This window comes from Pinus tabuliformis, chromosome 3_1, assembly GCF_031772625.1.
Source record: "Pinus tabuliformis cultivar Carrire ecotype Pingquan chromosome 3_1, CPIR1, whole genome shotgun sequence".
NCBI lineage: Eukaryota > Viridiplantae > Streptophyta > Pinopsida > Pinales > Pinaceae > Pinus > Pinus tabuliformis.
Genome location: NC_142301.1, coordinates 953,362,844 through 953,376,281, shown reverse-complemented (window position 1 = coordinate 953,376,281; position 13,438 = coordinate 953,362,844). Strand labels below are relative to the sequence as shown.

Here is a 13,438-nt window from a genome sequence, read left to right as displayed (position 1 = left end):
TTCTAGCATAATGGTGGTATAATACCACTTATCATGGAATTATCAAAACAACAACATATGAAGTTGTTTATGGCCAAAAACCCTTGTTAGTAACCTCCTATTTACCAGGCATCTATAAGGTTTAGGCAATGGATAATGCACTTCATAACAAATAAGACATTCTCTACACATTTAAAGAAAATTTGGTTATGGCTCAAAATAGAACGAAACAACAAGTAGACTAGCGTCTCTCCAATTTTTCTTTTGTAAAAGGGGATTAGGTGTTTCTTTATCTACAACCTTATAAACAACTACCACTCAAAGAAAATAACCCTCAACAATTGCACCAAAATTCCATGGACCCTATACAAGCATACAATGTGTTGGACAACTAGCCTATATCTTGCCTCTTTTAACACACACTAAAATTTTCATTGTCTTTCTTGTGTCTCGCATGAAGAAGTTCATGGTATCAAAGTACAAGGTGTAGACTAAATTATCAAAAAAATACAAAGAAGGCTCCATTTGGTTACAATTTAGAGTAGTATTGAATACTAGAAAACGTCAAGTGCACCAATGCATGATTCAAGTACTAAACCACTAGAAAGATATGTAGCCTGGATATGCAACATGGTAACCAATAACAATTTTGCAACAATTTCCTCATCTCTAGTCTTGAGGAAAAAGTTTATTTTGAAGGGCAAGGAGGAAAAAGTTTATTTTGAAGGGCAAGGACATTTTCATGTCCTACCCTAATCCTCGTACTTTAAGCTACCTAAGAGTTAATTAATTGATGTATGCAACCGTCATCTTTGAATAAGGCCCATTAGATAACAATGGATAGTTATTTAATATAAAAGGGTCCACTTTATAAAGACAAATAGGCAGTTGGTACCCATTAATGATAGGACCAAGAGTATTTAGGGTTTTCTATGAGAATCTATTTAAAGAGAGTAGAAGGCTATGGAATGTTTTGTCTTGTATTCTTATATTTGGACTTTTGCTCAATGGAAGGTTTCCCCATTTTAATAGGCAAGTAAAAATTATTCTCTTTCTTTTAATTATCATAATACAAGGATATATTTCATATATTTTGTCTTAATCAACATAATAAACCAACAATTTCCTTGATACTAAAAAAATTAAATAAGAAATTATATAAATTTTGTGGTCATTTAGTTGTTTACATGCATAATTTTCCATCAGTGATCTTACTCCATGCATAATCAAATGCTGTAATGGAAAATTTCCATCAACAAGTAAGTAACCACTAAAATAGAAGGTTGTTATTTGTACTCAACGAGGTGCGGGAGTAGTGGAGCATAATAAATCCAAGATTAAATCAATCCACCAGTGTTGCATATACACAATTTGAAGAAAATCCTTGGCATGAGTGAAAACGAAAGCTACACATCTATGACACTAAGTTGATTCTCTAGATTCCAATTTGCAATAGATATCTTCCATTCATTGAATCCACTATATCTCAATGCAATACATCCTACACCAAACCGCATTACGAAATGTACCTACAATCATACATTTTCTATATCAATTTTTTCTTTTTTCTTTTTCAAATAATTTTTTTATTTTTTTTTGGTAATATTTATTCTATTAAAAATAAAAATTCTTATATTTAGTGATTTAATTTTTGAGAATAATCTTTTCAAATTTTCTATTCCTTAAATATACCTTTATAACTCTAAACACAATTACTAATAAAATATGGAGTTGTCTTTAGTGCGACTTTTTGGAGATTCCGATGACGGAATCCAGCAGAAAAAATTGAGGTTAAATCTTGATTTGTATTATTTAAAATGGTTTTTTAAGTGCATATTTGGATTCAGCACCCTGAAAAACCCCTGGGACGCTTTGATTGTGCAGAAATTAACTATCAAACTTGCCATTTCAATAAATTGCTGCCGGATTTTGACTGAAAAAACCCACCGGAAAAGCTTCCAAAAAATCTCTTTAAAGACAACTTCATAAAATATTCCTCTCTCATCCATTTTATTTTGTTAAAAAACTTTTTGTACCCAATAGATTTGAGTAAGAAGACGCATTCATGACCTAGTAGAACATTTTAATATCCCATGCAAACCAACCGGTCAACTCACTAATAAAGAAAGGAGTTGTCTATAATGCGACTTTTTGGAGATTCCGGTGACAGAATCCGACGAAAGAAATTGAGGTTAAATCTTGATTTCTTGCAGTTAAAATGGTTTTTTAACTGCATATTTGGATTCAACACCCTCGAAAACCCTGAGACGCTTTCATTGTGCAGAAACTAGCTATCAAACTTACGATTCCAATAAATTCCTGCCGGATTTCGACCAAAAAAACCCGCCGGAAAGACTTTCAAAAAATCGCGTTATAGACAACTGCATAAAGAAACATAAACACTCCTCTATACGAAGGAACCATGTGGAAAAGGGGAGCATCAATCCCGACGACCCTCTCTTGAATCTATTGCAAATAATTTGAAGTTGTCGATCGTATTGGACAAGTGGAAGTGCATGCGCGGAGGTTAGAAGGGGGCTTCCTTGCCACCCTCCTCGGCTCACATTCCATGCACATTATTGACGGCGGGTTTTTAATTCGCGTGGGAACTTTTGGTATCGACGGCATCCTGCCATCTTGCTTCAGACTCCTCTCTGCGGCCACAGGCTCGACGGCTTCATCCTCCTCTCGGCTCATAGGAAGGGCTTGTGGTTCAGACGGATAAAGCTGTGGCTTGGAGAAGAAACCACCACTCATCTCTACACCAGTAACCGGCTTCATCCTCCTCTCGGCTCATAGGAAGGGCTTGTGGTTCAGACGGATAAAGCTGTGGCTTGGAGAAGAAACCACCACTCATCTCTACACCAGTAACCGAAGAAGCAACTCTGAATGGATATGCAGCGATAAAAGTGATGAAACTTTTGGACGCTGCAGCAGCTGCAATGCATCCTGTATCTCATCTAGGGCAACGAAACAATGAGAAGAACTCGGTCGAAGACGACAAGGTACCAAAAGAAATCCTCTATGAGCCAGCATTTCAAACTCTTCATATGGGCTTTAATGTATTGCAAAATTTTGCTCATCTTGGGATAGTTTGCTCAGCATTATACATGTTATATTAAAACTGATAGTTTTTGGTCAGGCAGATTAGATATTTTTTTGGAACCTAGTTTGGAAATTTTCACAGCAGGTCGGGATTTGCCTCTTTTTAACTTTGTATTATAATGCTGACTAATTAGGCTGTGAGCCTTTCTTAAAAAAAATATCAATTATTAAAACAAAACAAAAAAGACATTAATCGAACAGTATAAAAACCCTAATGACTTAAAAGTAAAACAGGGATTTGTGTATAAATATGTAATAGCCCAGCATAACATAAAACTACCCAGTAGAAAGGTGGATTCAATTTGAATTTTTCTTCCAATTCCTAGCTACCCAAGTTTCTTATCCTAGTGGACCCTTTGTGCCAATTTCTAGCAAATCATTTTAAAGCAAGGGCGAAATAATATATGCACTCTTAAGAGGTAGGAAGGCATGGACATATTACCCCTAGATTAGCTTACCCCAAGGAAGACCTAATCCTTGGAGTTATAAAAAAATTGTTTGGAACATCTCATTCCACCACTCAAGTACTCAAATGAAAATGAAATTGTCGATGCTTTGCTAACCCAAACTGGCCGAGAAGGGGCAAGCATGTCACTAACAACATTTACACCCAGGTCAGGAGAATAGCAACTTCTCCTCTTAACTACCCAAGCTAGACCGATTGACCATATATATCTATCTTATGCCTATATATGTATGTGTGCCCATTAGGTTGTGGTCTAACAACGACTTCAAGAGGTTCAGATTCTGGCAAGCTCCCTCTCCCCTTGCGCGGTGTGGATGGCGGAGTGTTCTTTATTGTGGCTACGAGGCATTGATGATATAACAATCTAGCTACCGATAATTGGCCTATGTGTCATTGTTTCTTAGCCTTCTTAGCATGATTTGACTTTGGCAATTCTATTCCATTATGGAATCCTTATATTATATTTTTTCTCCTATTATAGTTACAACGGTAATCTACAAAGAGGAGATCTAAATATTCATTTTGCTCTTATAAGCTGACGAGATGGTATTATTATGTATGTATTAAAAAGTGTTTGTATATTTGAACTTCTTATTAAGTTATTTGCGTTACCCTAAGTCCTTATGGGGACATGAGGCAACTATCATATTTACCATTCTTCTGTGACAAATATTATCATTTTGATCACACTCATGGAAAGCATAGCCGTGGATGTTTCACGTCCACTGTTGTTATCTAGTCACCAAGACTGATAAAATGAAGTTCTTTCAAATTGCTACAAGCAAAGACAAATTTTCCTTGATATGTGTTGTGACACATGAAAGAATATGTCGTTATATCATATATTGACGATTAATATTTCATGTTTATCTTGAACATCCTTATTGAATTATGAAAGACATCATAGAATTACATGTGCATTAAGGGATGCATGTCGATCCTTCAAAGTTGCAAAAAGAAAGAAAACCCTATCAAGTGAGAAAAAATACGTTGGGAAAGACACATGTTGTTGCTACTACAATTTCTTTTTTAATACACATGTTACTCACCCTAATTGAGCTTAGCAAGGAAGATTAATGTCTCCACCTTGAATTCAACGAGGGGTGTCAAGGAAACCTTGATTTGATTGAGACAAGCAAAGTAAGACCTGGCTACACTTGAGCAGCCATACTCTAGGCCTTGAGTTGGTTAAAAGTTAAAACCAACAAAGCCACTTGAGCTACACAATTATCATTATTGTCTTGTTTTGGTCAAACCCCATCAAGTTACTTAAGATAATCCTTTGTATTAATCGAACTAGTAAGAGACAATAAGATGATTTCTTGGTCATCATAACACCTTGATCTAGTCAAGGCCAACAATCGCATGTTGCTACAAGCTCTATTGATTTTTTCGTTAAAATTCAATATTTGTTGAACTTCAAGATGAATTAAAAAAAAATAGAATGGATTCAACAAATTGGAAAAACAAACCCAATTCAAATCACAAAAGGGCAAATTTTATCCATTAATTCACCAAAATTTTCCAATTTTTTTTTTTAATTAGATATATTTCAACCCAAAATAATCAATCCAAATATCTAGCACTAAATTCATTGGATTCTATTATAAATTTTCATGGTCATCAACTTTGAATAAAAGCACGAACCATGTGATATAAGCTACAACTACAAGAGTTTCATCATTGCATGATAGGACGGGTCTCATTAGTTGTGTTCGCTCTTCAGGAACATCTTTCTATATTGGATCAAAGTGGCATATAGCAACACGTTTCCATTTCTTTACCTGATCCACATTGACAAGGTGGAGGTTGAAATATCGTGACACCTCCCTTAATTGTTTGGGCTAGAAACGTAATCATCACTGCTATCCACCAAATAGTCATATTTCTTTGCCCCTTGATCTAGTCGGGGCCAAGGGAGATGTTGTAGCCAAGGATTGAGAAAGAATGTTGCAATTGCTCAAGCTACAGAGAGACATAAATTTTTAAATTTGGCCAACATAAAGCTGCACTAAGCCTATTGTGCTTTGCTAAGGAGAGAAGGGGGAGTAGTACACCCATTTTTTTATGTTATGGCGTACATTATAAAGTTCACAAGTAAATATATCCAAATATTACACTGTGATTTGAGTTGACATCCCAATTTTGTAAAATGGGAGCTCAAGCATACAAAGCTTCACTAAGAAAGGATGTATTTGTGCATATGAAATATTTTCCACTATTGTAGATATTGCAATAATATTGATGACATCACGATATATTGTGCAACTTTAAAGTAGATGATAATATCACCATAAACATTGCGATATTTTCCTAACTGATAGTATCCCAATATTATTGTGCATTGATTAAAAGAATTGTCAAGCCTGTGTTTAGGATGACATAAAATCAATTCTATTTGTATTTTTTACTCATTTTGCTGATAGAGCAAAGGGTTTTAAGAGCAAAGAAGGTGGATACCATTTTTCCTTGAGCCAAGGACAAGGAGGAGTTCATTTTCATTTGCCATCATCAGTTTATTGTAGCTATGGGCACATTTTTAGGTGTGGGTTATGTTGACCACTCAACTACGCAATGAGAAAAGTACATTTTAGAACATTCTAACATATTCAGAGCAGTCAAAATTTTCAGACTTCATCATCATCATGCAACTTCTGGTCATCATATTGTATTCCAAATTCTGCAACCTTGTCGGGCCATTATGTAAAAATGATTCTAGTATGTTTATAAAGCCATGTAACACATCTAGGTAGCTTAAGATTTTTGCTAGAGAGTTTTCACTCTAGGGAGTTTTTTTCCTTAGCTAATTATTTGTGTTTCTCAACACTAAATAATTGGTTAAGTTTTTTCTCCCGCACTTCCCCCAAAGCTAGAGTGAGGCTTGATGGTAAGGTCTTAGTTGAGTCCTAGTGTAAAAAGTCGATGTACATTGTCATACTAGATCATGTCTAAAGTCTTGTAGAATTTGGCTGCATCTAGAAGTCAATTTTTAATTGTCAAAATTCCCCTACTGAACGAGATTTTTATGTAATATTTGATGTAAAATGTAAAAAGTGATGTCTATAGAAGTTGTAGGGGGTATGAGTACTTAAAATTACACCTCAACACCTCAAATTTCTATCTAGACACACTTTGAGGGTGGAAAAATATGTTTATACCCCTCTAGAGTCATATTTTCTATTTTCCGGCAAAAAATGGCAAAATAATTAGCTGAAAATTGGTTAGAAAATTAAAATGAGAGAAAAATAAAATTCTCTCCAAGTGAAAAATAATTAAAAATGGATGTGGACTTTCCCAAGAAAGGAATCAAGTAAAAATTTGTGGAATCTCCACAAATCAAGCAAGGAAAAGTCCCACAAGAAATTTGTTGGTCTAGAAAAGGAATTATTTTCCTAGAAAATCAATTTTTTAATGAAATGGTACAAGTTGGTTAAGTTGAATGAGAGATCTATGAGGAGAAAATTTGGAAAATAATAGTTTTTGGACCTGGATCAATTTTTTTTGGTCAATCTAGCTCCATCATCAAGGGAAATCGAACTCAATCAAGGGTCAGGATTATTTTGGCATGGATCAAGCTTTCAACTAGCCATTTTCTTCTGGGATCAAGTCAAATTTGTGCAATTCATTGGACCTAGCCGTTTTCACTTGGAGAGGGATCTAGATCTCTCATTTTTTCTATAAATTGAGCTCAAAGCTCCTCATTGTAACATGAAAAATCAAGCTCTTGGCTACTGAAGCTCTCATACAATCTTGTACTGGAAATATTTTATGAAAAATAAAGAAGTCTTTGGGGGTCAATTCATGGTGGTGTTCCTTTTCTATCCCATATGGTAAACTCTTTCTAGATTTTTTGCTTAATGCTCTACTATTTTTAAATTAAATGATTGTTATTTCACTATCCAACTGTGGATTTACTATTTGCATGGGTATCTTGCATTAGTTCTTGAGTTTAGAGAAGCATTTTGAAATTTAATCGATCTAGAAGGTATCTCTAGATCTTTTGGTTCATTGCGTTATCTAACTCCTCGTGATCTAACAATTTTATGTTAAGTGTATAAAGATCAATCTGTGATTTCGATCTTGGGCGTTAGGGGGCGTCTTTGGTTGGACCAACCATCTCCCAAGACATAAAAGTTGAAGAACCTACTTTCTTTGTCATCAAAGACTTATTTAACAAATTTGCAGGGGTTTCTTGGTCATTTTCTTGTAACAAAATCTATCTATATCGTCTATTTTCTTTATCTTGTGCTTTAATCGAATAAGATATGCTATTAAGAGCTATCTTTTGCTAATCAAAGGAACGGAGTTGTACTCATATTCCTTTGATCTAGCTATTGTAGATTTGTAAATAAATTTTGTGTATAGATCTAACCCTTGTAATATAATTTTGTTCACCTTGTATACATATTTTTGGGGGTTTTTCTTCATTGTTTTCTCTTGCAGATATGAAGACGAGGACAAGGGTTTTGGGTTTGGATCTTTGGTAAGTATTTTGCAGGTGGATTTGCTTCAAGGTCAAGAAAAAATCGAAGTTGTTTGAAGCCAAACCCCCTCCTTGCTTAGACAATTAGGGTTTCCAAGTGCAACGAAATTATTTTGGAGACCGTTTATCATTTCAAAGCCTTCTCTCTTCAGGCCACAAGCATTTGAAGGCTCTTCTTTGCTTCTAAATGAATTTCATTAATGTTTTCATTGATAAAAAATTTACAAATTTTTTTAGGGCATTTTCTCAAAGCTTCTTGAGGGATCTCACTTGGGGTTTAATATTGTTGCAAATCTAATTTTTGTTGGTGAAGTCACCTAAAGGGCCTTTTTCTAGCCATCAAATCAAAGGGTTTTAATTTTTTTGGCCCATATAATTTTATTGGAGAATTTTGTGAGGGATGCAACCCTTTTTGGCACTGAATCACTGAGACGCAAGCCTAGAAGGCTTGATCCTTCTCTTGGGGATTATTCAAATTAACCCTTGTCTACTTTGCAAATAAAATTGGAATTTTTGAAGGGTATTTCCATCAAGTTTTTGGCAGGACATCAACTAATTGGAGGCTTGGTTTAAGGACTACATTTTTCTTGAAAAATGCATGAGCCTTTGTTAAAATTGTCAACTAGGGCCAACTTCCACCTTAGGACAACTCATATGATGGAGATGATTATTGCATTGGATTCCTCTTTCTGAGAGGTACAATTTTGATATAAAGATCATCTCATTTTGACAAGCAGAAATGGAATTTTGAATTTATTCTTTCTCATGGTCAAATTGTCAAGGTCGGCCTCAATCAAATGTAGGCTCATGAAGCCCAATGGATGTGTCTCCTCACCCTCAACAAATTGTATAAATAGGAGTGACCCTTCTCTCATTTGGACACTCACTCATCTCATCACATCATCTTCTCTCTCCTCTCTTGATTGGTTCGTACACTTGGAGGCTCTCTCTTCTTCGCACGTGTGGAAGGAAGGCAAATTTCAGGAGGCTGAAATTTCTGTGATTAGGGTAGCGTTGACCAGCGTTGACTTGGGCACTTTGACCAAGCGTTGACTTTGATTTTTGGGCCAAAACTTCAATATTTTTAGGCTGCATTCTTTGGCACACAAACCGAGGAGATTGGGAACAGTTTGACCACATTGTTGACTTTCTGGTTTGACTGCAGAAATTACAACAATGATTGTTTGGGTTGATCGAGCTATTTTGGGTTGATTTTGACCCTCTTTGGAGGTCGTACTATTTTGCAGATTGAGCTGATTAGAGGTTGATTTGGGGCAACTTTGACCACCGTTAACTTTTTGGTTAAGGCTGCATTGACTGTTGATTTGGCATACCGTTTTGGGCCTGTATTTATGATATTTGTACTCTCTCTCTCTGTTGAACTATTGAAGAATAATAAGAAGATTTGGCCAAAGGGTTTCCCCACATTGGGGTTTGTCCCTGGCATGCGCCACATCTTGTGTCCTGTCTTGGCTTGTCTTTTGCATATGAATTTATCTTCTATCTGCATTCACTGTCAATGTTTATAAGTTAATGTGATTGCTACTGGATATAATTGGAAATTGTCATTGGGCTGCTAAAGGAACATTGAAGTAAATTGTGCTTAAGCATAGAACATACCATTGTTATCTAAAATTAACATGGTTTCAGAGCTCAGGTGAAGACAAAGCCCAAGCAAGAGTGAAGCAAAGCAATCACTAAGGGAAGTTGTTGGACAAGGACTTAGAACTAGTCCCAATGATGACTACATTTTTCTTCAAATCCGAGGACAAGCTTAAGGACAAGTTCGACTATCATGCATGGAAGATGACTTTGGATTTGACATTAGAAGAGAATGATGCCATGGACTATGTCAAAGGAAGAATAACAGAGCCTCCTTCAAATACATCCACTGCTGCACAAACAAGAAAGGTGAAGTAAAAACTAAGAAGATTATTGTTAATTCCATTCATAAGCCTTTGGTTGCCTATGTTTCTGATTTGGAAACATCTAAGGAGATATATGAAAAGTTGGTTGGGATGTTCAAAGTAAACAATGCAAATCAAATTCTCTTTCTCAAGAACAAGTTGAAAGATATCAAGATGGATAGAGAAGAATCCATCCAATCCTACTTCACGAGGATTACCGAGTTCAAGAATGATCTCCTATCTATTGGTGACCGAGAGCTCTCCCTTATTGCACTTGGGGGCCTTACAAGAGATTGGGATGTGTTCAACACTACCATTCTCATAATAACAGGATTTCAGGATATGATGAACTATTGGCCAGATGCACTCAAGAAGAAATAAGGATGATGGAAAGAGACAAGCCCTCAAATGGAAACAATCCTACCGCCTTCTTCGCTTATTCTAAGAGAAAGAACAATGCTGGTCCAAGGAATCAAGGACAAGGGTTCAAACCGGGATTCAAAGAAGGAAGAAAAGGAAGGTGCTTCAATTGTAACAAGTTTGGCCACTTCACTAGAGAGTCTCTTCACAAGAAGGATACTCCAAGAGATGATGACAATAATAACAACAACTTCAAGGGCAATGGAAATCAAAGGAACAATAGGTTCAATAACAAAGGAAAGAGGAATGCTCCTGCTGCTCGAAATGGAGGTGGTCGTCCTCCCAAGAAGTTGAGAAACTCTAGGTATGATGAAGTTAATGTTGTAAAGCAAAAATAATTTTATCTTATTTCTGCCCTCTCCACTGCCTCTCCTCCGGATACATTGGACCATTGGTTGATTGATAGTGATGCTTGAAGGCACTTCACTGGATACAAGGAAGCCCTCTCTAACTTGGTTGAAAATAAGACGAATATGGAAATTATACTTGGGGATAATGCCACTTATCCTGTTAAAGGAATTGGGATTGTTACTCTTCATTTAAATCAAGGTCAAACCCTTCACTTACAAGAAGTGCTATATGTACCTGATCTGAAACTTGGTCTCTATTTTTGCGATGAAGGATAAAGGTTTCAAGGTGACATTCATTGACGGGAAGGTTCATCTTTGGCAAAGGAACCCAAGAGATGCATTCACTCTTGGATTCAGGGTTGAAGGTCTCTATTAGGTTGGAGGAAGTCTATTGGGAGTTATGACTTGTGATACTTCTCTTCAATCCTAATTATGGCACCAAAGATTTGCTCACCTTTATTTCAAAGCCTTACTTGATGTAAGGAAGATGGTCACAGGGATGCCCAAATTCAATTTAAATCATGAAGGTGTTTGTCAAGGATGTAGGAAAAGAAACAAACTAGATGCATATGGGAAGAAAGGAACGTTTGTGGGCTACAATGAAAGTTCGAAGGCAAGTAGAATCTATGTGCCTGGTTAAAGGGAAGTGGAATTAAGTCATGATGTCACTTTTGATGAAGATTCTACTCTTAGAAAGATTCAAGATCTTCCTATTCCTAGGAAGGACAATGATGATGCTGGTGCAGAAAAGTAGGATGAACCTCCATCTGATGAATTGATGCCCGATGTTGAAGGTCTGATGGATCCCACTGATCCACCTCGTAGTGAGCCCACTACTTCAAGAAAAAGGTTCTTGTGGCTCAAAGATACATTGGAAGATGCTGAGAAACATATTGCACTGAGGGGGACATTTCGTGAAAGCATGAAGCCGAGTAGGTACCAAGGGTACTTAGCTATCATGAGTACCATTGTACAATTTGAGCCTTGTACATTCGAAGAAGCCGTGAAACAACAGGTTTGGAAGGATGCGATGAATGAAGAATATGAGTCGACCATGAAGAATGATGTTTGGGATGTGGTTCCTAGAGCCAAGGATAAGTCAATGGTCACTTCGAAATGGCTCTACAAGATCAAACATGGAGCTGATGGGAGTGCTGAGAAATTCAAGGCCAGATTTGTAGCTCGAGGCTTCTCTCAAAAGGAAGGAGTAGAATATGATGAGATATTTGCACCAGTTGCCCGATATACGACCATCTGTTCGATTATAGCCCTTGCTGCCTCGCAAGGATGGAACCTACACCAGATGGATGTCAAAACTGCTTTTTTGCATGGTTCGTTTAAGGAGGAAGTGTATGTAGAATAATCTGAGGGCTTTGAGGTTCAAGATCGTGAAACACATGTATGCAGGTTGAAGAAAGTCCTCTATGGGTTGAAGCAAGCCCCTAGGGCTTGGTATGAGAGGATTGATTGCTATCTTATGAACTTGGGGTTTGTAAGAAGCGATGCTGACCCGAACCTATACTTCAAGGTTGAAAAGGACATACCTCTCGTTTTGGTCCTTTATGTGGATGATCTCTTTCTCATAGGTGATGACCCTCTCATTCATCAATGCAAGAGGGAGTTGGCTTCCGAGTTCGAGATGAAGGACCTAAGACTAATGCATTATTTCCTAGGGTTAGAGATCTGGCAAAAGCTAGGTGAGATTTTCCTTTCTCAAGGAAAATATATTGTGAAGCTACTTGAGAGATGTGGGATGGTGGACTGCAAGTCCATGACCACTCCGATGGAACTCAACTTTAAGAAGCTATGTGGAGGTTCTGCTGGGCCGGAATTGGCGAACCTTACTGAGTATCGTCAACTTGTGGGGGCCTTGATGTTTTTGGTCAACTCCCGTCCTGACATATGCTTCGTTGTGAACACATTGAGTCAATATATGGTCAAGCCTCATCACATTCATTGGATTGCTTCTAAGAATCTCTTGAGATATCTCTAGGGCACAATCCAATATGGATTGAGATACACTGCCAAGAATTTGAGGTTACATGGATATACAATGCTGACTGGGCTGGCACTGTGGTGGATCATAAGAGCACGTATGGGTGCTGCTTCTATATCTTGGATGAGCAGGAAGCATAAATTGGTTGCACTAAGCACCGCCAAGGCCGTATACATTACTGTGAGTATGGCTTGTTGTGAAGCGGTTTGGTTAAGGAAGCTCTTCAGTGAGCTATTTGAGCACGTGCTAAATACCACCGTGATCTTCTGTGACAACCACAGTGGGATTAGTCTGTTAGAAAATCCCGTGTTCCACGACCGCTCCAAGCACATTGATATCAGGTATCACTTTATCTGGGATATGGTACAACGGGGAGTAGTTAGGCTCCAACACATTAGGACAAATGAGTAGGTTGCAGACATTCTCACGAAGCCTTTGGGGAAGGTCAAATTCTTAACCTTCCGAGAGAGACTTGGAGTCGTGGAACAACCCTCCTATGAGGGTCCCGTATGAGTTGAACATAGAGCTCTGGGAACTCTTGGGGGCATGGGGTACTTCTTGGAGCTAGCTATGAGCGACCATAGGGTGAGTGGTTCACCTTTCCCTAGTGGTGTGTTGGATACAGGGGGAGTGGTTCACCTTGCCTTGTGATACCCCATTATGGTTGACATGTGTGTAGGGTGAGTGGTTCGCCTTACCCTACCCGGACACATGCATGTAGGGTGAGTGGTT

General features: G+C 37.4%; 1 protein-coding gene across 1 annotated transcript in view; it reads left to right on the top strand.

Moving 5' to 3' along the window:
* The first annotated feature begins 2,409 nt into the window (after positions 1 to 2,409).
* The window catches only part of LOC149190953 (putative ubiquitin-conjugating enzyme E2 23), a 213,705-nt gene continuing 202,676 nt past the window's right edge, over positions 2,410 to 13,438 (top strand). Inside the window, exon 1 of the mRNA XM_089412314.1 lies at positions 2,410 to 2,984. Within this exon, the coding sequence (XP_089268440.1) occupies positions 2,892 to 2,984 (93 nt within the window). The 5' untranslated portion in view covers positions 2,410 to 2,891. The remainder of the gene's footprint in view (positions 2,985 to 13,438) is intronic.